The 26,389-nt window shown below is 46.4% G+C and overlaps 1 protein-coding gene across 5 annotated transcripts in view; it reads right to left on the bottom strand.

Moving 5' to 3' along the window:
- The window catches only part of LOC109903395 (engulfment and cell motility protein 1), a 197,993-nt gene that overhangs the window by 112,222 nt on the left and 59,382 nt on the right, over positions 1–26,389 (bottom strand). For all 5 annotated transcript variants that reach the window (XM_031788887.1, XM_031788890.1, XM_031788888.1 and 2 more), the window contains one exon: positions 10,153–10,296. In XM_031788887.1, coding sequence (XP_031644747.1) covers positions 10,153–10,230 — 78 coding nt within the window. In that variant the 5' untranslated portion in view covers positions 10,231–10,296. The remainder of the gene's footprint in view (positions 1–10,152; positions 10,297–26,389) is intronic.

Genomic DNA, 26,389 nt, shown 5'->3' with positions numbered 1-26,389 from the left:
CTCCCTCTCTCTACCTCGCTACCTTCTCTTTCTCTATTACCCCGTTACTCTCTCCCTCTCTCTACCTAGCAAACCTCCTCCCTCTCTCTACATCGTTACCTTCTCCTTCTCTATACCTCGCTACTTTCTCCTTCTCTCTACCTAACTACCTCCTCCCTCTCTCTACCTCTCTCTCTCCTCTCTCTCTCTACCTCCTCTCTCTCTCTCTCTACCTCGCTACCTCTAGATACCTCCTCCCTCTCGCTACCTGCTCCCTCTCTCTACCTTGCTACCTCCTCCCTCTCTCTACCTCGCTACCATCTCCTTCTCTCTACCTCCTCTTCTCTCTAACTCGCTAACTCCTCCTTCTCTCTACCTCCTCCCTCTCTCTACCTCGCTACCTCCTCCTTCTCTCTACCTCCTCCCTCTCTCTCTACCTCCTCCCTCTCTCTCTCTCTACCTCCTCCCTCTCTCTACCTCGCTACCTCCTCTCTCTCTCTACCTTATCTACCTCGCTACCTCCTCCCTCTCTTTACCTCGCCACCTCCTCCCTCTCTCTACCTCCACCCTCTCTCTACCTTGCTACCTCTCCCTCTCTCTACCTTCTCCTTCTCTCTACCTCGCTACCTCCTCCCTCTCTCTACTTCACTACCTTCTCCTTCTCTCTACCTCGCTACGTCCTCCCTCTCTCTACCTCGCTACCTCCTCCCTCTCTCTACCTCGCTACCTCCGCCCTCTCTCTACCTCGCTACCTCCTCCCTCTCTCTACCTCCTCCCTCTCTCTACCTCGTTACCTCCTCCTTCTCTCTACCTCACTACCTCCTCCTTCTCTCTACCTCCTCCCTCTCTCTACCTCGTTACCTCCTCCCTCTCTCTACCTCACTACCTCCTCCCTCTCTCTACCTCGCTACCTCCTCCCTCTCTCTACTTCACTAAGTTCTGCTTCTCTCTACCTCGCTACTTTCTCCTTCTCTCTACCTCACTACCTCCTCCCTCTCTCTACCTCCTCCCTCTTTCAACCTCGCTACCTCTTCCTGCTCTCTCTCTCCTCTCTCTCTCTACTTCGCTACCTTCCTCCCTCTCTCGCTCTCTCTCTCTCTCTCTCTCTCTACCTCCTCCCTCTAGCTACCTCCTCCCTCTCGCTACCTCCTCCCTCTCTCCACCTCCCTCTCTCTACCTCCTCCCTTTCTCTACCTCCTCTCTACCTCCTCCCTCTCTCTACCCTCGCTACCTTCTCTTTCTCTCTACCCCGTTACTTCCTCCCTCTCTCTACCTAGCAAACCTCCTCCCTCTCTCTACATCGTTACCTTCTCCTTCTCTATACCTCGCTACTTTCTCTACCTCCTCCCTCTCTCTACCTCTCTCTCTCCTCTCTCTCTCTACCTCCTCTCTCTCTCTCTACCTCGCTACCTCTAGCTACCTCCTCCCTCTCGCTACCTGCTCCCTCTCTCTACCTTGACCTACCATCTCCTTCCTCTCTACACTCTCCTTTACCTCTCTACCTCGCTAACTCCTCCTTCTCTCTACCTCCTCCCTCTCTATACCTACTCCCTCTCTCTACCTCGATACCTACTCCCTCTCTCTAACCTCGCTACCTCCTCCTTCCTCTCTACCTCCTCCCTCTCTATCTCTGACCTCATCCCTCTCTCTCTCTACCTCCATCCCTCTCTCTAACCTCACTACCTCCTCTCTCTCTCTACCTTTCTCTACCTTCGCTACCTCCTCCCTCTCTTACCTCGCCACCTCCTCCCTCTCTCTCTACCTCCAACCCTCTCTCTACCTTGCTACCTCCTCCCCTCTCTCTACCTTCTCCCTTCTCTCTACCTCGCTACCTCCCTCCACTCTCTCTACTTCACTACCTTCTGCTTCTCTCTACCTCGCTACTTTCTCCTTCTCTCTACCTCACTACCTCCTCCCTCTCTCTCTCTCCTACCTCCTCCCTCTAGCTACCTCCTCCCTCTCTCTACCTCCTCCCTTTCTCTACCTCCTCTCTACCTCCTCCCTCTCTCTACCTCGCTACCTTCTCTTTCTCTCTACCACCGTTACTCTCTCCCTCTCTCTACCTAGCAACCTCCTCCCTCTCTCTACATCGTTACCTTCTCCTTCTCTATACCTCGCTACTTTCTCCTTCTCTCTACCTAACTACCTCCTCCCTCTCTCTACCTCTCTCTCTCCTCTCTCTCTCTACCTCCTCTCTCTCTCTCTACCTCGCTACCTCTAGCTACCTCCTCCCTCTCGCTACCTGCTCCCTCTCTCCTACCTTGCTACCTCCTCACCCCTCTCTCTACCTCGCTACCATCTCCTTCTCTCATACCTCTCCTTCTCTCTACCTCGCTAACTCCTCCTCTCTACCTCCTCCCTCTCTCTACCTACTCCCTCTCTCTACCTCGATTCCTACTCACTCTCTCTACCTCGCCACCTACTCTTCTATCTACCCATCCCTCTCTCTCTCTACCTCCTCCCTCTCTCTCTCTACCTCCTCCCTCTCTCTACCCTGCTACCTCCTCCCTCTCTCTACCTTGCTACCTCCTCCCTCTTTCTACCTCGCTACATCCTCCCCCTCTATCTCCTCCCTCTCTCTACCTCGCTACATCCTTCCCCTCCTCTCTCCTCCCTCTCTCTACCTCGCTACCTCCTCCCTACCTCGATACCTACTCCCTCTCTTACCTCGCTACTCCTCCTTCTCTCTACCCTCCTCCCTCTCTTCTCTCTACCTCCTCCCTCTCTCTACCTGCTACCTCCTCCCTCTCTCTACCTTGCTACCTCCTCCCTCTCTCTATTTCGCTACCTTCTCCCTCTCTCTACCTCCTCCCTCTTTCTACCTCGCTACATCCTCCCCCTCTCTTCTCCTCCCTCTCTCTACCTCGCTACCTCCTCCCTCTCTCTACCTCGCTACCTCCTCCTTCTCTCTACCTCGCTACCTCATCCCTCACTCTCTCTACCTCCTCCCCTCTCTACCTCCTCCCTCTCTCTCTCTACCTCCTCCCTCTCTCTCTCTACCTCCTCCCTCTCTCTACCTTGCTACCTCCTCCCTCTCTCTACCTCCTCCTTCTCTCTACCTCCTTCTCTCTACCTCGCTAACTCCTCCTTCTCTCTACCTCCTCCCTCTCTCTACCTCGCTACCTACTCCCTCTCTCTACCTAGATACCTCCTCCCTCTACCTCCTCCCTCTCTCTACCTCGCTACCTCCTCCTCTCTACCTCGCTACCTCCTCTCTACCTCCTCCCTCTCTCTCTCTACCTCCTCCCTCTCTCTCTACCTCCTCCCTCTCTCTACCCTGCTACCTCCTCCCTCTCTCTACCTTGCTACCTCCTCCCTCTCTCTATTTCGCTACCTTCTCCTTCTCTCTACCTCGCTACCTCCTCCCACTCGCTACCTCCTCCTCTCTACCTCACTACCTCCTCCCTCTCTCTACCTCGCCCCCTCCTCCCTCTCTACCTCCTCCCTTTCTCTACCTCCTCCCTCTCTCTACCTCACTACCTCCTCTCTCTACCTCGCTATCTCCTCCCTCTCTCTACCTCGCCAACTCCCCCGTCTCTCTACCTCGCTACCCCCTCCCTCTCTCTACCTCGCTACCTCCTCCCTCTCTCTACCTTGCTACCTCCTCCCTCTCTCTACCTCCACCCTCTCTACCTTGCTACCTCCTCCCTCTCTCTACCTTCTCCTTCTCTCTACCTCCTCCCTCTCTCTACCTTCTCCCTCTCTCTACCTCGCTACCTCCACCCTCTCTCTACCTCGCTACCTCCACCCTCTCTCTACCTCGCTACCTCCTCCCCCTCTCTACCTCGGTTCCTCCTCCCTCTCTCTACCTTCTCCTTCTCTCTACCTCGCTACCTCCTCCCTATCTCTACCTCTCTACCTCCTCCCTCTCTCTACCTCCTCCCTCTCTCTACCTCCTCCCTCTCTCTACCTCCTCCCTCTCTACCTCGCTACCTCCTCCCTCTCTCTACCTCGCTACCTCCTCCCTCTCTCTACCTCCTCCTTCTCTCTACCTCGCTACCTCCTCCCTCTCTCTACCTCGCTACCTCCCCCTCTCTCACTACCTCCTCCCTCTCTCTACCTCCCTACCTCCCCCTCTCTCGCTACCTCTCCCCTCTCTCTACCTCGCTATCTCCCCCTCTCTCTCTGCCTCACTACCTCTCTCTCTCGCTCTACCTCCCCCTCTCTCTACCTCCCCACTCTCTATCTGTCTTGCTATCACCCCCCTCTATCTCCACCCTCTTTCTCCCTGTCTAGAGCATCCTCACCAGCCCCTCAGAGCTACAGTAGCTAGTTCTCTCTCTTTAGCATGTGCTGTACATAGGTCAATTCTCAGACACTAAAAAACAAATGTTTGGGTAGAGGCCTGGGAGGCACAACAGCAGAGTTGTGAGAGCACACACACACACACACACACACACACACACACACACACACACACACACACACACACACACACACACACACACACACACACACACACACACACACACACACACACACACACACACACACACAGTGTTGCTATGTGATAGAGAGGCAGCAGCTCACTCTGTAGAGGCTCTAGTCTCAATGGGCTCCAGAGCACTGAGCTGGCTGCTAGTCTCAATGGGCTCCAGAGCACTGAGCTGGCTGCTAGTCTCAATGGGCTCCAGAGCACTGAGCTGGCTGCTAGTCTCAATGGGCTCCAGAGCACTGAGCTGGCTGCTAGTCTCAATGGGCTCCAGAGCACTGAGCTGGCTGCTAGTCTCAATGGGCTCCAGAGCACTGAGCTGGCTGCTAGTCTCAATGGGCTCCAGAGCACTGAGCTGGCTGCTAGTCTCAATGGGCTCCAGAGCACTGAGCTGGCTGCTAGTCTCAATGGGCTCCAGAGCACTGAGCTGGCTGCTAGTCTCAATGGGCTCCAGAGCACTGAGCTGGCTGCTAGTCTCAATGGGCTCCAGAGCACTGAGCTGGCTGCTAGTCTCAATGGGCTCCAGAGCACTGAGCTGGCTGCTAGTCTCAATGGGCTCCAGAGCACTGAGCTGGCTGCTAGTCTCAATGGGCTCCAGAGCACTGAGCTGGCTGCTAGTCTCAATGGGCTCCAGAGCACTGAGCTGGCTGCTAGTCTCAATGGGCTCCAGAGCACTGAGCTGGCTGCTAGTCTCAATGGGCTCCAGAGCACTGAGCTGGCTGCTAGTCTCAATGGGCTCCAGAGCACTGAGCTGGCTGCTAGTCTCAATGGGCTCCAGAGCACTGAGCTGGCTGCTAGTCTCAATGGGCTCCAGAGCACTGAGCTGGCTGCTAGTCTCAATGGGCTCCAGAGCACTGAGCTGGCTGCTAGTCTCAATGGGCTCCAGAGCACTGAGCTGGCTGCTAGTCTCAATGGGCTCCAGAGCACTGAGCTGGCTGCTAGTCTCAATGGGCTCCAGAGCACTGAGCTGGCTGCTAGTCTCAATGGGCTCCAGAGCACTGAGCTGGCTGCTAGTCTCAATGGGCTCCAGAGCACTGAGCTGGCTGCTAGTCTCAATGGGCTCCAGAGCACTGAGCTGGCTGCTAGTCTCAATGGGCTCCAGAGCACTGAGCTGGCTGCTAGTCTCAATGGGCTCCAGAGCACTGAGCTGGCTGCTAGTCTCAATGGGCTCCAGAGCACTGAGCTGGCTGCTAGTCTCAATGGGCTCCAGAGCACTGAGCTGGCTGCTAGTCTCAATGGGCTCCAGAGCACTGAGCTGGCTGCTAGTCTCAATGGGCTCCAGAGCACTGAGCTGGCTGCTAGTCTCAATGGGCTCCAGAGCACTGAGCTGGCTGCTAGTCTCAATGGGCTCCAGAGCACTGAGCTGGCTGCTAGTCTCAATGGGCTCCAGAGCACTGAGCTGGCTGCTAGTCTCAATGGGCTCCAGAGCACTGAGCTGGCTGCTAGTCCTCAATGGGCTCCAGAGCACTGAGCTGGCTGCTAGTCTCAATGGGCTCCAGAGCACTGAGCTGGCTGCTAGTCTCAATGGGCTCCAGAGCACTGAGCTGGCTGCTAGTCTCAATGGGCTCCAGAGCACTGAGCTGGCTGCTAGTCTCAATGGGCTCCAGAGCACTGAGCTGGCTGCTAGTCTCAATGGGCTCCAGAGCACTGAGCTGGCTGCTTTAACACATTCATTGGGTGACTCAGTCAGCAATGGAGGCAGGCAGGAATATTCTGCAGGGCCTAGGCTGCTAACAGAGGCCACACAGAGGAGAGAAAGAGGGAGGAGAGGGGAGGGAGGAGAGGGGAGGAAGAGAAAGAAGTGTGGGCATGTTTTCACAGTTAAAACAGCTTGGCTGAAAATGCATGCATCTCTCAGTAGCACCTAACTCCATGACAGTGTACGTTGTCAGTAACAGAGTAACAATTACAGAGATTATATACCTAGAGGTGTAATTTGTGCTATAGGTGTATCACATTTCACATCGAACGTGTGACAGGACACCTTGTGTACATATCCCTTTACATCAGTGGGTGTGTACATTATAATCCACAACAAAGGATTACTGTTTATTTATTTATTTTTATTTATTTAACCTTTATTTAACCTGGTAAGCAAGTTGAGAACAAGTTCTCATTTACAATTGCGACCTGGCCAAGATAAAGCAAAGCAGTTTGACACATACAACGACACAGAGTTACACATGGAGTAAAACAAACATACAGTCAATAATACAGTATAAACAAGTCTATATACGATGTGAGAAGGGAGGTAAAGGCAAAAAAGGCCATGGTGGCAAAGTAAATACAATATAGCAAGTAAAACACTGGAATGGTAGTTTTGCAATGGAAGAATGTGCAAAGTAGAAATAAAAATAATGGGGTGCAAAGGAGCAAAATAAATACATTAAATACAGTTGGGAAAGAGGTAGTTGTTTGGGCTAAATTATAGGTGGGCTATGTACAGGTGCAGTAATCTGTGAGCTGCTCTGACAGTTGGTGCTTAAAGCTAGTGAGGGAGATAAGTGTTTCCAGTTTCAGAGATTTTTGTAGTTCGTTCCAGTCATTGGCAGCAGAGAACTGGAAGGAGAGGCGGCCAAAGAAAGAATTGGTTTTGGGGGTGACTAGAGAGATATACCTGCTGGAGCGTGTGCTACAGGTGGGAGATGCTATGGTGACCAGCGAGCCGAGATAAGGGGGGACTTTACCCAGCAGGGTCTTGTAGATGACATGGAGCCAGTGGGTTTGGCGACGAGTATGAAGCAAGGGCCAGCCAACGAGGGCGTACAGGTCGCAATGGTGGGTAGTATATGGGGCTTTGGTGACAAAACGGATTGCACTGTGATAGACTGCATCCAATTTGTTGAGTAGGGTATTGGAGGCTATTTTGTAAATGACATCGCCAAAGTCGAGGATTGGTAGGATGGTCAGTTTTACAAGGGTATGTTTGGCAGCATGAGTGAAGGATGCTTTGTTGCGAAATAGGAAGCCAATTCTAGATTTAACTTTGGATTGGAGATGTTTGATGTGGGTCTGGAAGGAGAGTTTACAGTCTAACCAGACACCTAAGTATTTGTAGTTGTCCACGTATTCAAGTCAGAGCCGTCCAGAGTAGTGATGTTGGACAGGCGGGTAGGTGCAGGTAGCGATCGGTTGAAGAGCATGCATTTAGTTTTACTTGTATTTAAGAGCAATTGGAGGCCACAGAAGGAGAGTTGTATGGCATTGAAGCTTGCCTGGAGGGTTGTTAACACAGTGTCCAAAGAAGGGCCAGAAGTATACAGAATGGTGTCGTCTGCGTAGAGGTGGATCAGAGACTCACCAGCAGCAAGAGCGACCTCATTGATGTATACAGAGAAGAGAGTCGGTCCAAGAATTGAACCCTGTGGCACCCCCATAGAGACTGCCAGAGGTCCGGACAGCAGACCCTCCGATTTGACACACTGAACTCTATCAGAGAAGTAGTTGGTGAACCAGGCGAGGCAATCATTTGAGAAACCAAGGCTGTCGAGTCTGCCGATGAGGATGTGGTGATTGACAGAGTCGAAAGCCTTGGCCAGATCAATGAATACGGCTGCACAGTAATGTTTCTTATCGATGGCGGTTAAGATATCGTTTAGGACCTTGAGCGTGGCTGAGGTGCACCCATGACCAGCTCTGAAACCAGATTGCATAGCAGGGAAGGTATGGTGAGATTCGAAATGGTCGGTAATCTGTTTGTTGACTTGGCTTTCGAAGACCTTAGAAAGGGATGGTAGGATAGATATAGGTCTGTAGCAGTTTGGGTCAAGAGTGTCCCCCCCCTTTGAAGAGGGGGATGAGCGCAGCTGCTTTCCAATCTTTGGGAATCTCAGACGACACGAAAGAGAGGTTGAACAGGCTAGTAATAGGGGTGGCAACAATTTCGGCAGATAATTTTAGAAAGAAAGGGTCCAGATTGTCTAGCCCGGCTGATTTGTAGGGGTCCAGATTTTGCAGCTCTTTCAGAACATCAGCTGAACGGATTTGGGAGAAGGAGAAATGGGGAAGGCTTGGGCGAGTTGCTGTTGGGGGTGCAGTGCTGTTGACCGGGTAGTAGTAGCCAGGTGGAAAGCATGGCCAGCCGTAGAAAAATGCTTTTTGAAATTCTCAATTATGGTGGATTTATCAGTGGTGACAGTGTTTCCTATCTTCAGTGCAGTGGGCACCTGGGAGGAGGTGTTCTTACTCTCCATCAACTTTACAGTGTCCCAGAACATTTTTGAGTTAGTGTTGCAGGAAGCAAATTCCTGCTTGAAAAAGCTAGCCTTGGCTTTTCTAACTGCCTGTGTATAATGGTTTCTAGCTTCCCTGAACAGCTGCATATCACGGGGGCTGTTCGATGCTAATGCAGAACGCCATAGGATGTTTTTGTGTTGGTTAAGGGCAGTCAGGTCTGGGGAGAACCAAGGGCTATATCTGTTCCTGGTTCTAAATTTCTTGAATGGGGCATGTTTATTTAAGATGGTTAGGAAGGCATTTTTAAAAAATATCCAGGCATCCTCTACTGACGGGATGAGATCAATATCCTTCCAGGATAACCCGGCCAGGTCGATTAGAAAGGCCTGCTCGCTGAAGTGTTTCAGGGAGCGTTTTACAGTGATGAGTGGAGGTCGTTTGACCGCTGACCCATTACGGATGCAGGCAATGAGGCAGTGATCGCTGAGATCTTGGTTGAAGACAGCAGAGGTGTATTTAGAGGGCAAGTTGGTTAGGATGATATCTATGAGGGTGCCCGTGTTTAAGGCTTTGGGGAGGTACCTGGTAGGTTCATTGATAATTTGTGTGAGATTGAGGGCATCAAGTTTAGATTGTAGGATGGCTGGGGTGTTAAGCATGTTCCAGTTTAGGTCGCCTAGCAGCACGAGCTCTGAAGATAGATGGGGGGCAATCAGTTCACATATGGTGTCCAGAGCACAGCTGGGGGCAGAGGGTGGTCTATAGCAGGCGGCAACGGTGAGAGACTTGTTTTTAGAGAGGTGGATTTTTAAAAGTAGAAGTTCAAATTGTTTGGGTACAGACCTGGATAGTAGGACAGAACTCTGCAGGCTATCTTTGCAGTAGATTGCAACACTGCTGACTGTGCTGTGTTGCAGCCATGCAGGGTAAACTACTAGCTCAGGGGTACAGTAGGAGATAGAGGTGAAATAGAGGTGACAAATCCTGATCCTGACTGATTTCTGCATTACCTTGATGGATGCATCCCAAATGGCACCCTATGAGTCCTGGTCAAATGTTGTGCACAATAAAGGGAATAGAGTGCCATTTGGGATGCACCCTAGGTGAATTCTTCATCTTCCTAACCACTGAGAGCCACTGACGGCAGGAGTGCATTCATGTATTTTTACTGCTCTAATTACGTTGGTAACCAGTTTATAATGGCAATAAAGCTCTAGGGTTTGTGGTATATGGCCAATATACCACAGCTAACGGCTGTATCCAGGCACTCCACATTGTGTTGTGGATAAGAACAGCCCTTAGCCGTGGTATATTGGCCATATACCACACCCCCTCCTGCCTTATTGCTTAATTATAACATAACATTATTAAGCCTTGTCCTGGACTAAAAAGCATGCTCAATTGAAAACTAGGCTCTATGAGTGCAACTGACGTCTGCACTAATCTGAGTCAGGCAAAGGACTAGCAATGCGTAGGATTGTCACCAATGGTTTTGAGACAATAGGTGAAAGTAGTACTGGGCAGCTTATTGGGAAATTGGCCCCTCTTTTTTATCAGGCACTGACCTGGTCTATCTCCATGAGCTTTGGGAAGGCCCCCGGCCACTCGATGGCCACCTTGACGATATCGGAGGGCGGTGGCATGATGGCGGTGGAGGGGGTGTGGAGGTGCCTCTCACTGTCTCACTGCTGAAGAGCTCTCATCCAAACCTGGAGGGAGAGAAACAGACAGAGGAGGTCATGTTAGTGAATGGACAGCATAGAGTAGAACAGACTACAATAGATTAGAATAGAATTCATAAAATTCTAAATTTTTGCTGACACAGTACTATACCAAATGTACGAAACATTAGGAACACCTTCCTAATATTGAGTTAGTGTTGCTCCTGAACCCAGCCTCAGCAGGTGTTGCTACTGAACCCAACCTCTGCAGGTGTTGCTCCTGAACCCAACCTCTGCAGGTGTTGCTACTGAACCCAACCTCAGCAGGTGTTGCTCCTGAACCCAACCTCAGCAGGTGTTGCTCCTGAACCCAACCTCAGCAGTTGTTGCTACTGAACCCAACCTCAGCAGTTGTTGCTACTGAACCCAACCTCAGCAGGTGTTGCTCCTGAACCCAACCTCAGCAGGTGTTGCTCCTGAACCCAACCTCAGCAGGTCTTGCTACTGAACCCAACCTCAGCAGTTGTTGCTACTGAACCCAACCTCAGCAGTTGTTGCTACTGAACCCAACCTCAGCAGTTGTTGCTACTGAACCCAACCTCAGCAGTTGTTACTACTGAACCCAACCTCAGCAGTTGTTGCTACTGAACCCAACCTCAGCAGTTGTTGCTACTGAACCCAACCTCAGCAGGTGTTGCTACTGAACCCAGCCTCAGCAGGTGTTGCTCCTGAACCCAACCTCAGCAGCTTATCTCCAGTGGCCAGGTTGTGTGTCGTGCTTGGCTCTTGGTGATGAGAGCAGCGGTGTGACATACATGGCAGGCAGCATCAGAGGTGTTACAGGCTTGAGGAGCCTTAACAGACAAGGACATACAATTCCACATATACACCTCACAAAATCACATATACACCTCGCAGACAGAGACAGAGAGACAGAGACAGAGAGACAGAGAGACAGAGACAGAGAGACAGAGAGACAGAGAGACAGAGAGACAGAGAGAGAGAATTAATCTTCCCTGGCTTCCTAAGACAAGACTGGTTAAGCTGCTGTCTCCACTCAGAGAAGTCCAGAGGACCGGACAGACTTCTGAGGCAGGCAGCACTTCCTAGTGTTGGGCGGTATCCAGATTTTCATACAGTCATACCATTTCTGTACCATACAGGGATATACAGTATTAGCTAGCAATTGGCGCTATTATTATTTTTTATTATATACATTACCAGTCAAAGGTTTGTCCACACCTACTCATTCAAGGGTTTTTCTTTATTTTGACTTTTTTTCTACATTGTAGAATAATAGTGAGACATCAAAACTATGAAATAACACATATGGAATAAAGTAGTAACCCATTTATTTTTCAACAAATCAAAATATATTTAGATTTTAGATTCTACAAAGTAGCCACCTTTTAACTTGATGACAACTTCACACACTCTTCGCATTCTCTCAACCAGCTTCACATGGAATGCTTTTCCAACTGTCTTGAAGGAGTTCCCACATATGCTGAGCACTTGTTAGCTGCTTTTCCTTCACTCAGCGGTCCAACTTATCCCAAACCATTTCAATTGGGTTGAGGTCAGGTGATTGTGGAGGCCAGGTCATCACTCTCCTTTGTCAAATAGCCTGTAAAGAGCCTGGAGGTGTGTTGGGTCATTGTCATGTTAAAAAACGAATTATGGTCCCACTAAGCGCAAACCAGATAAGATGGAGTAACGCTGCAGAATGCTGTGGCAGCCATGCTGGTTAAGTGTGCTTCCAATTCTAAATAAATCACTGACAGTGTCACCAGCAAAGCAAAGCAATGCCAAACCATCACACCTCCTCCTCCATGCTTCATGGTGGGAACCACACATGCGGAGATCATCTCTTCACCTACTCTACATCTCACAAAGACACAGCGGTTGGAACCAAAAATCTCAAATTTGGACTTATCAGACCAAAGGACAGATTTCCACTGGTGTAATGTCCACTGCTCGTGTTTCTTGACCCAAGCAAGTCTCTTCTTCTTATTGATGTCCTTTAGCAGTGGTTTCTTCGCAGCAATACGAGCATGAAAGTCTGATTCACACAGTCTCCTCTGAACAGTTGATGTTGAGGTGTGTCTGTTACTTGAACACCATGAAGCATTTATTTGGGCTGCAATTTCTGAGGCTGGTTTGAACTTATCCTCTGCGGCAGAGGTAACTCTGGGTCTTCCATTCCTGTTGTGGTCCTCATGAGAGCCAGTTTCATCATGGTGTTTGATGGTTTTTGCGACTGCACTTGAAGACACTTTCAAAGTTCTTGAAATTCTCCAGATTGACTGACCTTCATGTCTTAAATGTAATGGACTGTCATTTCTCTTTACTTATTTGAGCTGTTCTTGCCATAATATGGACTTAATCTTTTACCAAATAGGGCTATCTTCTGTATACCAACTCTACCTTCTCAAAACAACTGATTGGCTAAAAGGCATTAAGGAAAGAAATTCCACAAATTCACTACTAACAAGGCGCACCTGTTAATTGAAATGCATTCCAGGTGACTACCTCATGAAGCTGGTTGAGAGAATGCCAAGAGTGTGCAAAGCTGTCATCAACGCAAAGGGTGGCTACATGGGGTTACTAGATGATTCAATGTCTTATTTCATATGTTTGATGTCTTCACTATTATTCTACAATGTATACAAATAGTAAAAATAAAGAGAAACCCTTGAATGAGTCGTGTCCAAACTGTTGACTTGTACTTATGCTGAATATACAACAACAAACAAAATCCACATTTTGTTTCGTTACAGCCTCATATTAAAATTGATTAGATTATTGTTTTCCCTCATAAACCTACAAACATTACCCCATAATGACAAAAAAATAATAATGAAAATATCACATTTACATAAGTATTCAGACCCTTTACTCAGTACTTTGTTGAAGCACCTTTGACAGCGATTACAGCCTGGAGTCGTCTTGGGTATGACGCTACAAGCTTGGCACACCTTTATTTGGGGAGTTTCTCCCATTCTTCTCAGGAGATACTCTCAAGTTATGTCAGTTTGGATGGGGAGCATCGCTGCACAGCTATTTTTAGGTCTCTCCAGAGATGATCGGGTTCAAGTTTGGGTTCTGGCTGGGCCACTCAAGGACATTGAGACTTGTCCCGAAGCCATTCCTGTGTTGTCTTGGCTGTGTGCTTAGGGTCGTTGTTCTGTTGTCGCTGTACTTTTCTCCGTTCCATCTTTTACTGAGGAGTGGTTTCCATCTGGTCACTCTACCATAAAGGCCTAACTGGTGGAGTGCTGCAGAGATGGTTGTCCTTCTAGGAGGTTCTCCCATCTAAACGGAGAAGCTCTGAAGCTCTGTCAGAGGAAACATCAGAATCTTGGTCAACTGTCTGACCAAGGCACTTCTGCCCGAATGCTCAGTTCAGCCAGGCAGCCAGCTCAAGGAAAAGTCTTGGTGGATACAAACTTCTTCCATTTAAGAATGATGGAGGTCACTGTGTTCATCTAGCCACTTAGATAACAAGTTAGCAAACTAAATGCATAGCTGGAGTCCTGAGCTGGATATCTTTTATTTCACACATCTTAGATTTCTTTATAGTCATAATTAACTTATAGTAAAAGCAGTGGCATTGCACTACTTTTGGCCCCAAATCCATTGGTCCTGGTCAGAAGTAGTGCACTATATAGATCACACACTACCAGGGAGCCATTTGGGGTACAGACACTGTAGATATACAAAAAAACAGCAACGCAACACCATGTATTATACAGGACTTCTGTCTGGATCTTGATGGCTTGGACCATCTTCACTCCTGGATGAGAAGCTCCTTTACATATTTAATCCTCTTTCATAATACATGGATCCAGTCTCAGGGTTGACTCAAGGGTAGCGTCCCAAATACCACTCTATTCCCTATGAGGTGCACTACTTTAGACCAGGGTCCAGTATAGAGCTCTGGTCAAAAGTAGTGTACTATATAGTGAAAAGGGTCCCGGGGCTCTGGTCTAATATAATGCACTATAAAGGGAATAGGGTGTCATTTGGGACGCAAGCAAAGAACACATCTCGATGGCTGCACTAGAGAATAGGGTGCCATTTCAGACACAGCCAATGTAGCCTTCGTGTCTCTCGCTCCCCATGCACTGTTTATTCTTAAGACAGTAGTCATGTCATCTGTCTGGTCTGGTGTGGTGTTGTGTGACTGAGTGACTCACCCCAAAATAAATAAGCACAGCCCTTGTTCAGGGCCTGTTGCCATGGGAGCCATGGCTTCAGTAGACACTAGCTAGCTGTATCTTTATTTCCATCCAGGGTGTGTCACACAGTCACCTTTTCTTTGTTGTGACATGAACTTCCCAAAATTCATAAAAACCAAAAGCATTATTTTTTTGCGATATTAAAATAAGTCTGAGGGAAATGTTGGAGTGTATGTATAATGAGAACTTTGAGGAACTTTGCCTTTAGTGTGTGTGTGTCCTTCCAGACCTGCAGCTGTCTGTATTGTGTTGATGAAACCAGGCTCCTCGCTAAAAACACAGACTCTCTCTCTCGCTCTCTCTGTCCGTTCATGCCTCTCCCTTCTTTAGGCTCATTCAGAGAAAATTGTGTTTTGTCCTCTGTTCTAGGAAAGAGGAAAGGGAGGGAGGCGGAGAGAGAAAGACAGAACACAGGAGGCACAAATAGAAGAGCATTGTCTTGATGAGCACAAGCTGCCCTTTTCACTTTGGGTATAGGAGCATAGCGACACGCGTGCGCACGCACACCAAAACTCATCTTCAGGAGGACGCACACCAAAACTCATCTTCAGAAGGACGCGCACCGAAGCAATAGTGCCTTCCCTTTGTAAACAGAATGATGCATCAACACCAACAGAACCTTGGAATACACTGCCTTTAGTGTTATAAGATGACCGTTTTCACATACAGGCAGAAAACTAGAGCCTTCGTGGGAGTGATGTGTTTATTTAGAGATATACAGAAAACTAGAGCCTTCGTGGGAGTGATGTGTTTATTTAGAGATATACAGGAAACTAGAGCCTTTGTGGGAGTGATGTGTTTATTTATAGATATACAGAAAACTAGAGCCTTCGTGGGAGTGATGTGTTTAGAGATATACAGAAAACTAGAGCCTTTGTGGGAGTGATGTGTTTATTTATAGATATACAGAAAACTAGAGCCTTCGTGGGAGTGATGTGTTTATTTATAGATATACAGGAAACTAGAGCCTTTGTGGGAGTGATGTGTTTATTTATAGATATACAGGAAACTAGAGCCTTTGTGGGAGTAATGTGTTTATTTAGAGATATACAGAAAACTAGAGCCTTCGTGGGAGTGATGTGTTTATTTATAGATATACAGGAAACTAGAGCCTTTGTGGGAGTGATGTGTTTATTTATAGATATACAGAAGACTAGAGCCTTCGTGGGACTGATGTGTTTATTTAGAGATATACAGAAAACTAGAGCCTTCGTGGGAGTGATGTGTTTATTTAGAGATATACAGGAAACTAGAGCCTTCGTGGGAGTGATGTGTTTATTTATAGATATACAGAAAACTAGAGCCTTCGTGGGAGTGATGTGTTTATTTAGAGATATACAGGAAACTAGAGCCTTCGTGGGAGTGATGTGTTTATTTAGAGATATACAGGAAGCTAGAGCCTTCATTGGAGTCATGTTTATTTATAGATATACAGAAGACTAGAGCCTTCGTGGGACTGATGTGTTTATTTAGAGATATACAGAAAACTAGAGCCTTCGTGGGAGTGATGTGTTTATTTAGAGATATACAGGAAACTAGAGCCTTCGTGGGAGTGATGTGTTTATTTAGAGATATACAGGAAACTAGAGCCTTCGTGGGAGTGATGTGTTTATTTATAGATATACAGGAAGCTAGAGCCTTCATTGGAGTCATGTTTATTTATAGATATACAGAAAACTAGAGCCTTCGTGGGAGTGATGTGTTTATTTATAGATATACAGAAAACTAGAGCCTTCGTGGGAGTGATGTGTTTATTTATAGATATACAGAAAACTAGAGCCTTCGTGGGAGTGATGTGTTTATTTAGAGATATACAGGAAACTAGAGCCTTCATTGGAGTCATGTTTATTTATAGATATACAGAAAACTAGAGCCTTCGTGGGAGTGATGTGTTTATTTATAGATATACAGAAAACTAGAGCCTTCGTGGGAGTGATGTGTTTATTTAGAGATATACAGGAAACTAGAGCCATTGAGGGGTGTGTTTATTTATAGATATACAGAATACTAGAGCCTTCGTGGGAGTGATGTGTTCATCTATAGATATACAGAAATCAAAGAAGCAGCAAAGCAAGATAAACTGTGTGTTTTTGTGCGCGAGCGAGTGTTTGTGCATTTGCATGTGTGAGCTCTGGTTAAAAGTAGTGAACTATATAAGGAATAGGGTGCCATCTGGGATGCAGGTCCCCATCATCCTTCCTCTCTCATCACAGACAGATTTGGTAAACAGTAACTCTAATGGAGGGGACTCTTGGTAGAGGAGAGGGGTAGTCAGGAACACTGGAATTCTGCTCTGGGTTAACTTATAGGCTGCACTGGGATACACAGCAGTAAGCCAATCAAGATTCACTATGTGTGTGTGTGTGTGTGTGTGTGTTACCCCGGAGGAGGTAGTTTTATTTTTCTCCACTTTACAATGCAAATTGTGGATTGTTATAGAGCAAACGGTTGTGAAAGGTGATCATGTCCTTAAGCCTCGGTAATATGTAGACCATACAAAACATCTCTGCCAGAGAGGATAACTAAAGAGACATGAGAGGGCAAGTCTCTCTCTCTCTCCCTGTCTTTATAGAAAACATTAGGGATAGAAATGTAATCCGAGAGACACTTGCAGCAAGGAGGTCACACCACTAAAGTGACCCGTTAATCCACTGGGTTATTATGGACTCGGAAAGAGTGAAATTGCACCCCCCAAAAATCACAAATCACCTCAAGGACCTGAAAATCAATCTCACGCCAGAAGGTCACAACTGGGAGAACAAAGGCATCAACAAAGGAGGCGGTAAAGAGGGGAAGAGAGAGAAGGATTTGATTTGTTGGACAGCAGAAAGTGTCAGGTTTCTGCTCAAATATTTATGAGGAAACATAAGAAGTCTTGTCCTCTGCAGAGAGGAAGGAAGCCAATAGAAAGTGGAAGAGAGAGGGGAGGGAGGGAGGACAAGAGAGAAAAGAGAAAGGAAAGAGGAGTGAACCTGTACACCCATATTGAAAAACAAAAATTGAATCAAAATCTAATTTTATTTGTCACATGCACCGAATACAACAGTGAAATGCTTACTTACAAGCCCTTAACCAACAACGCAGAAAATACACAAAAAAAAGTAAGAGGGAAAAGTAACAAATAATTAAAGAGCAGCAGTAAAATAACAATAGCGAGGCTATACACAGGGAGTACCTGTACAGAGTCAATGTACGGGGGCACCGGTGTCGAGGTAATATGTACTTCTAGGTAGATTTATTAAAGTGACTATGCATAGATAATAACAGAGAGTAGCTCAGCGTAGAAATGGGGGAGGGGGGGCAATGCAAATAGTCTGGGTAGCCATCTGATTAGATGTTCAGGAGTCTTATGGCTTGGGGGTAAGACTGTTAAGAAGCCTCTTGGAGAAGAAGCCTTCCTCAATGTGATCAAGACAAAAAGGAGATGATTGTGGACTACAGGAAAAAGGAGGACCGAGCACGCCCCAATTCTCATCGACAGGGCTGTAGTGAAGCCGTTTGAGACCTCCAAGTTCCTTGGCATCCACATCAACAAACTAACATGGTCCAAGCACACCAAGACAGTCGCGTAGTCTGCTCATGCTTTGTTGATTTCAAAAAAGCTTTAGACACAATTTGGCACGAGGGTCTGCTATATAAACTGATGGAAAGTGGTGTTGGGGGGTGTTTCCTCAGAGCTGTGGAGTGAGACAGGGATGCAGCTTCAACATATACACTATAAGGCACTGAATAAATATATAAAAACAACATGCAACAATTTTAAGGATTTTAATGAGTCACAGTTAATTGAAGGAAATCAGTCAATTTAAATAAATAAATTAGGCCACATGACTGGGAATACAGATATACATCTGTTGGTCACAGATATCTTTAAAAACAAGTAGGGGCATGGATCAGAAAACCAGTCAGTATCCGGTGACCACCATTTGCCTTATGCAGTGTTACATCTCCTTTGTATAGAGTTAATCAGGCTGTTGATTGTGGCCTGTGGAATGTTGTCCTACTTCTCTTCAATGGTGTGCGAAGTTGCTGGATATTGGTGGGAACTGGAACACGCGGTCTCACACGTCGATCCAGAGCATCCCAAACTTGCTCAAATGGGTGATATGTCTGGTGAGTATCAAGGCCATAGAAGAACTGGGATATTTTCAGCTTCCAGTAATTGTGTACAGATCCTTGCGACATGGGGCTGTGCATTATCGTGTTGGTGGTGAATGAATGGCACAACAATGGGCCTCAGTATCTCGTCACGTTATCGCTGTGCATTCAAATTGCCATCAATAAAATGCAATGGTGTTTGTTGTCCGGAGCTTATCCCTTCCCACATCATAACCCCACCATGGAGAACTCGGTTCACAACGTTGACATCAGCAAACCGCCCACCCACATGACGCCATACTGCCCGGTACAGTTTCATCCGTGAAGAGCAGACTTCTCCAGCATGCAGGTGGACATTGAAGGTGAGCATGGTTACGACTCCGAAATGCAGTCATGTCTAGACCCTGGTGAGGATGACGAGCACACAGATGAGCTTCCCTGAGACGGTTTCTGACAGTTTGTTCAGAAATTCCTCAGTTGTGCAATCCCATAGTTTCATCAGCTGCCAGGGTGGCTGGTCTCAGACAATCCCGCAGGTGAAAAAGCCAGATACGGAGGTCCTAGGCTGGCGTGGTTACACGTGGTCTGCGGTCGTGAGGCCGGTTGGACGTACTGCCAAATTATCTAAAACTACGATGGAGAGAAATGTTAGAGAAATTAAGATAAAATTATCTGGCAAAAACTCTGGTGGACATTCCAGCAGTCAGCATGACAATTGCATGCTTACTCAAAACCTGAGACATCTGTGGTATTGTGTTGTGACAAAACTGCACATTTCAGAGTAGCATTTTATTGTCTCCAGCACAAGGTGCACCTGTACAATGATATGCCACACCTGTCAGGTGGATGGATTATCTTGGCAAAGGAGAAATGTTCACCAACAGGGATGTAAAAAGAAATTGTGCACAGAATGAGAGAAATAAGCTTTCTGTGAGTATGGAGCATTTCTGGGAAATGTTATTTCAGCTTATTAGACATGGGACCAACACTATGTTGTGTGTATATTTCTGTTCAGTGTATACAGTGCATTTGGAAAGTACTCAGACCCCTTGACATTTTCCACATTTTGTTATGTTACAGCCTTATTCTAAAATATAATAAAAAGTTTATCATCAATGTACACACAATACTCCATAATGAGAAAGAAGACAGCTTTTATAGACATTTTTGCAAATGTATAAAATAAACTGAAATAAGTATTCAGACCCTTTACTCAGTACTTTGTTGAAGCATCTTTGACAGCGATTACAGCCTAGAGTCCCCTTGGGTAAGCTACAAGTTTGGCACACCAGTATTTGGGGAGTTTCTCCCATTATTCTCTGCAGATCCTCTCAAGTTCCGTCAGGTTGGATGGGGAGCATCGCTGCATAGCTATTTTCAGGTCTCTCCAGAGATGTTTGATTGGGTTGGTCCAGGCTCCTGCTTGGCCACTCAAGGACATTCAGAGACTTGTCTCAAAGCCACTCCTGCGCTGTCTTGGCTGTGTGCTTAGGGTCAGTTAAACTAATATATATATATATATATATTCCCCTTTATTTTACCAGGTAGGCTAGTTGAGAACAAGTTCTCATTTACAACTGCGACCTGGCAGTTGTCCTGTGCAATCTGGAGCAGATTGTCATAAAGGATCTCTCTGTACTTTGCTTCGTTCATCTTTCCCTCAATCCTGACTAGTCTCCCAGTCCCTGCTGAAGAAAAACACCTCCACAGCATGATGCTGCCACCAACATGCTTCACCATAAGGAGGATGCCAGGTTTCCTCCAGATGTGACGCTTTGCATTCAGGTCAAGGTTTCAACAGACCAGAGAATCTTGTTTCTCAAGGTCAAAGTTCTTTAGGTGCCCTTTGGAAAACTCCAAGCAGGCGGTCCTGTGCTTTTGTAGCCTAGTGGTTAGAGCGTTGGGCCAGTAACAGAAAGGTTGCTCGATCGAAACCCCAAGCTGACAAGGTAAAAATCTGTCATTCTGCCCCTGAGCAAGGCAGTTAACCCACTGTTCCCTGGGCGCCGAAGACATGGATATCGATTAAGGCAGCCCCCCCGCACCTCTCTGATTCAGAGGGACTGGGTTAAATGCTGAAGACACATTTCAGTTGAAGGCATTCAGTTGTACTGACTAGGCATCCCCTTTTTCCCCTTTTACTGAGGAGTGGCTTCCACCTGGCCTGATTGGTGGAGGGCTGCAGAGAATGTTCTCACATCTTCACAGAGGAACTCTAGAGCTCTGTCAAAGTGACCAGTGTGTTCTTGGACACCTCCCTGACCAAGGCCCTTCTCCCCTGATTGCTCAGTTTGGTCAGGCGGACCACTCAAGGAAGAGTCTTGGTGGTTCCAAGCTTCTTCCATTTAAGAATGGAGGAGGCCACTGTGTTCTTGGGGATGTTTTGGTAAACTTCCCCAGATCTGTGCCTCGACACAATCCTGTCTCGGAGCTCTAAGGATAATTCCTTCAACCTCATGGCTTGGTTTTTGATCTGACATGTACTGTCAACTGTGGTACCTCATCTACACAGATGTGCACCTTTAAAAATAATGTCCAATCAATTGAATTTACCACAGGTGGACTCCAATCAGGTTATTGAAACACCTCAAGGATGATCAATGGAAACAGGATGTGCCTTAAATCAATTTCGAGTCTCATAGCAAAGGGTCTGAATACTTACGTAAATAAGGCATTTCAGATGTTTATTTTATTTTATGCATTTGAAAAAACTTCTAAAACCTATTTTCACTTTGTCATTATCGGGTATTATTTTAGAATAAGGCTGTAACATAACATCTGGAAAAAGTCAAGGGGTCTGAATACTTTCTGAATGCACTGTGTATCAATGACTTGGCGAGGGCACTTGAACTGTCTGCAGCACCCGGCCTCACCCTACTGGACTTGGAAATCAAATGTCTACCGTTTGCAGATGATCTACGGTTTCTGTTCCCACCCAAGAAGGGCCCACAGCAGCACCTATACCTTCTGCACAGATTGTGTCAGTGAATCTTAGTAAGAAAAAATGGTGTTCCAAAAAAGGTCCAGATGCCAAGACAATAAATAGATATTCTATCGAGAAACGGTTTCCCTAGAGCACAAAGAATTTCACCTACCTCAGCCTAAACACCACCGGTAACTTCCACAAGGCAATGAACAATCTAAGAGACAAGGCAAGAAGGGCCTGAGTCTGACTATGTACAGACTCAGTGAGCATAGCCTTGCTACTGAGAGAGGCCGCTATAGGCAGACCTGGCTCGAGAGAGAATGCAAGCTATGTGCACACTGCCCACAAAATGAGGTGGAGACTGAGCTGCACGTCCTAACCTACTGTCAAATGTATGACCACAGAGCTCCATACTTGCTTTGGCAATGTTAACAAGTTTCCCATGCCAATAAAGCCCCTTTGAATTTTGAGAGAGAGAGAACATGATCTAAAAAAAAGCCCTAAGCTTCACCTCCTATTGGCACTGAAGGTACATCCCGAACGGCACCCTAATCGAAAGTAGTATAAAGGGAATAGGCTGCCATTTTGAACACCCCCTGAGAATGAAGAGCGACGAAGCCTGATCCAAGCACGTTTCACAGTTCCCACAGCCTGAGCCTACATAATCTATAAATCATGATCAAAAATAGGATGTATGACAGTTTGTGATCAATGTGTCTTAATGCAGAAGCCCAGATGTAATATTGTAATTTTCTACAGTATTACGACTCACCAACACACATCTCACGAACAAACAACATCAGCTATACCAACCCACGCAGCCACAGTCAATCACACTCGATGGCTGAGAACACATGCTTGACTTTTTTCTCACTTTAGAAAATTAATCCTCTTCAACTTTCCTAAGCGGCAGGGAGGGGATTTCTCAGGTGTGACCAGAGGGCGCTGGCATCCTGTATGGATTTCAAAAGAGCCTAAACCTTAGTGCTAATCTGACACTTCTACAAAGAGCCTTGGCTCACCAAGGGGCCAGGGTGTGACACCGTGCCACAGACAGCCTATAAAAGAAGGCAGGAGCCTTTATCTGTGTAAGAAACAAAAAGGTCATAGAGACATGCACAGCGAGTTATCACCATCTTTGAGTCTTAGACGGAAAGACACAGAGAGAGAGAAGGGTTGGAAACATACAAATACACTGAAACATCCGCTTCAAAAGGTGACGTTAAAAACAGACATACCCCAACACACCAAAACAGAAGCTTCAAGCGAGACACTTTCACAAACCAAGACAGACATGGAGACACACACATATACCACACACACACACACGTCAAGGCTGCAACGTTCACTTCACAGGCACACTGAAACCTGCCCACGCTCTAGCCATGCTTTCAGTTAGTGTAGGGCGATATACCCTAAAGTAATATCAAAAACATGGGCCATTCACATTATACAGTACCAAACGTTTGGGCAGACCTACTCATTCAAGGGGTTTTCTTTCTTTCTTACTATTTTCTACATTGTAGTATAATAGTGAAGACATCAAAACTATGAAATAACACATATGGAATCATGTAGTAAACAAATCCAATATATTTCATATTTGAGATTCTTCAAGGTTTCCACCCTTTTCCTTGATGACAGCTGTGCACACTCTTGGCATTATCTCAACCAGCTTCATGAGGTAGTCACCTGTAATGCTTTTCAATTAACAGGTGTGCCTTGTTAAAAGTTCATTTGTGGAATTTCTTTCCTTCTTAATGCATTTCAGCCAATCAGTTATGTTGTGACAAGGTAGGGGTGGTATACAGAAGATATCCCTATTTGGTAAAAGACCAAGTCCATATTATGGCAAGAAAAGCTCAAATAAGCAAAAAGAGAAACTACAGTCCATCTTTACGTTAAGACATGAAGGTCAATCAATACTGAACATTTCAAGAACGTTGAAAGTGTCTTCAAGTGCAGTTGCAAAAACCATCAAGCGCTATGATGAAACTGGCTCTCATGAGGAACGCCACAGGAAAGGAAGACACAGGAAAGGAAGAAAAATAGTTACTTCTGCTACAGAGGACAAGTCCATTAGAGTTACCAGCCTCAGAAATTGCAGCCCAAATAAACGCTTCAGTGTTCAAGTAACATCAACTCTTCAGAAGAGGCTGCGTGAATCAGGCCTTCCTGGTCAAATTGCTACAAAGAAACAACTACTAAAAGGACACCAATAAGAAGAAGAAGAGACATCCTTAGACCAGTGGAAATCTCTGCATGTGTGGTTCCCACCGTGAAGCATGGAGGAGGAGGTGTGATGGTGTATGGGGTGCTTTGCTGGTGACACTGTCTGTGATTTATTTAGAATTCAAGGCACACTTAACCAGCATGGCTACAACAGCATTCTGCAGCAATACACCATCCCATCTGGTTTGCGCTTAGTGGGACTATCATTTGTATTTTCAACAGGACAATGACCCAACACACCTCCAGGCTGTGTAAGGTCTATTTTGGGTCTATTTGACCAAGAAGGAGAGTGATGGAGTGCTGCATCAGATGACCTGGCCTCCACAATCCCCCGACCTCAAACCAATTGAGATGAAAAGATGAGTTGGATGGCAGAGCGAAGGAAAAGCAGCCAACAACTCCTTCAAGACTGTTGGAAAAGCATTCCTGGTGAAGCTGGTTGAGAGAATGCTAAGAGTGTGCAAAGCTGTCATCAACGCAAAGGGTGGCTACTTTGAAGAATCTCAAATATATTTTGTTTAACACTTTTTTGGTTACTAAATGATTCCATGTGTGTTATTCCATAGTTTTGATTCTACAATGTCCAAAATAAATGGTAAATGTAAATGGTAAGGCTCACACAGCACGGAGGAGTGAAGGACACGACACCAAAAATACATGAGAACAAGCGGACAAATGCTTATAAAAATATATATATATTAAGAAGAAAAACTTGATTCATGGGAGGCATATGAAATATCTTGCAAAAACATAAATTCCAATTAATCAAATGAATTCGATATATCACCCAGCCCTACTTTCAGTGTCCCCTTTCAGACACCCTGGGAGAGTGTCACACACAAACACACCCAAAACACACCCGGCCCCAGGGGTGAACTGGGACAAGAATTTGGCCCTGGTATTTTATCCACACCAGCCCACATCGCTGCACCCCAACATCCTCCCACCCCCCGGCTGGCCGGCCACCATCCATGCACGCGCACTACATCTCTGACTTAGACACAAGCAGCAGCACAACATTGACAGTACAGCATCTCTCAACCATTTCTGTACCAGTGACTGATGAGACATGGTCCTCCTCTTTGTTTAACCAGTTCATGTTTAAAACGAATACAATATGTAGAAAGACCACTGGTACAGCTCACCCCTATAACTGTGTCTCAGTCTGGAGATACAGTTATAGTGGTGAGTTGTACCTCCAGACAGAGACACAGTTATAGGGGTGAGTTGTACCTCCAGACAGAGACACAGTTATAGTGGTGAGTTGTACCTCCATACAGGGGTGTCCCTGTTATTATTATTGGGGTCCAACAGACAATATCAAATATCTTGGTTGTAAAATATTGGCTATTGATCAGAATATTGAGTGTTGAGAAATAACAATTACCTACAGAAAGCTGAGGCCTTGCTGTTTTTTCCCCTAATTGGATTTTTTAATTTTATATGATCAGAAATGCTCTTCTCTTAAGCGCATGGGGGGAAAGGGGAGTGGCTTGCTCATTACAGCAGCAGGCCCTAGTGATACAGATACAGGGGCAGGGCACACACTTCCTTAGAGGAATCATGGAGGATAATGCACTTTACTGTTTGACCAAATTATTGTTTTAGACGCCCCCAAAATAGGACGTTTTGAGTGAGGTGACAACGTAGAATGTTCCCTTTCTACGTTTATAGGCACCCACCCTTTTAGTTTTCTATGATCTAGTCTGTCTAACTGATATGAGAGTCGGAACAGGTCTCTTTGCTGATGCCAGGTTTGAATTTGAATGAGAGTTTGCGTGACCTCAGCTCAGCCCATCAGAAAACCAGGCCAGCTGGCCTTGCCCGTTGATCAGCTCATTGTAGATTAGTATAACAGAGGAATTGCAAAAATCTTTATAAAAATCTTAACAGGCCGGTGTGTCGCTGGCTGGCCATTTTCCCCTTTTTCATTTTTTGGGGCAAAAATATATTTTTGTATGTCAATTTCAACCAGCCCAACCAACTAAAAACGGTCCAGCACATCTGGCATTTGCCAGAATTGCCAGATGGCCAATCCGCCCAAGTTGTCACAAGTCTAAAAAGCCTCCCCTACCCTCTGTGGAGGAGGATATTCATTCATTCATGTATGAATGTTTTAGCCTGTAAACACACACCTGTAGTTGGTATTCACACAGAACCTCCGACAGTTCCTAGGAAAAAGCCTGGTAAGAGCTCATTGAAAATGAGATCGCTTCTCTTTGCCCTGTGAAACAGTGCCCACATCTATCAGAGTTCCCCCTGGGTGGTAGACACTGGTGGATAAAACAATGAAAGAAGAAGAGAAATAGGAAGAGTGGGGGGAACTGGAGGGAAAAGTGGCAGAACGGTAAGAAAAGGGAACAGCCATGTTGTGAGTGACATAGGCATCAAATTCAAAGTTGAACTTGTGTGGAGAAATCATGTGGAGAAATGGTCAATTATAAGAAATTCCTCATTCAAAATTCTCTCACAGAGCATCTTAGTCACACCCATCTTTCTAAAGATAGTCGGCACAGGCACACACACACACACACACACACACTATGCCATTAATGTCAGTGTGTTGTGACTACTCTCTCAGCAGGCTACTACAGTACTACTATTGAATGTCTCCGTCTCAGCAGGCTGCTATAGTAATACTAACTGT

This window comes from Oncorhynchus kisutch, linkage group LG14, assembly GCF_002021735.2.
Source record: "Oncorhynchus kisutch isolate 150728-3 linkage group LG14, Okis_V2, whole genome shotgun sequence".
In the NCBI taxonomy this organism is placed as follows: domain Eukaryota; kingdom Metazoa; phylum Chordata; class Actinopteri; order Salmoniformes; family Salmonidae; genus Oncorhynchus; species Oncorhynchus kisutch.
The sequence above is the reverse complement of the archived record's forward strand: the minus strand, read 5'-3'. Positions and strand labels throughout refer to the sequence as shown.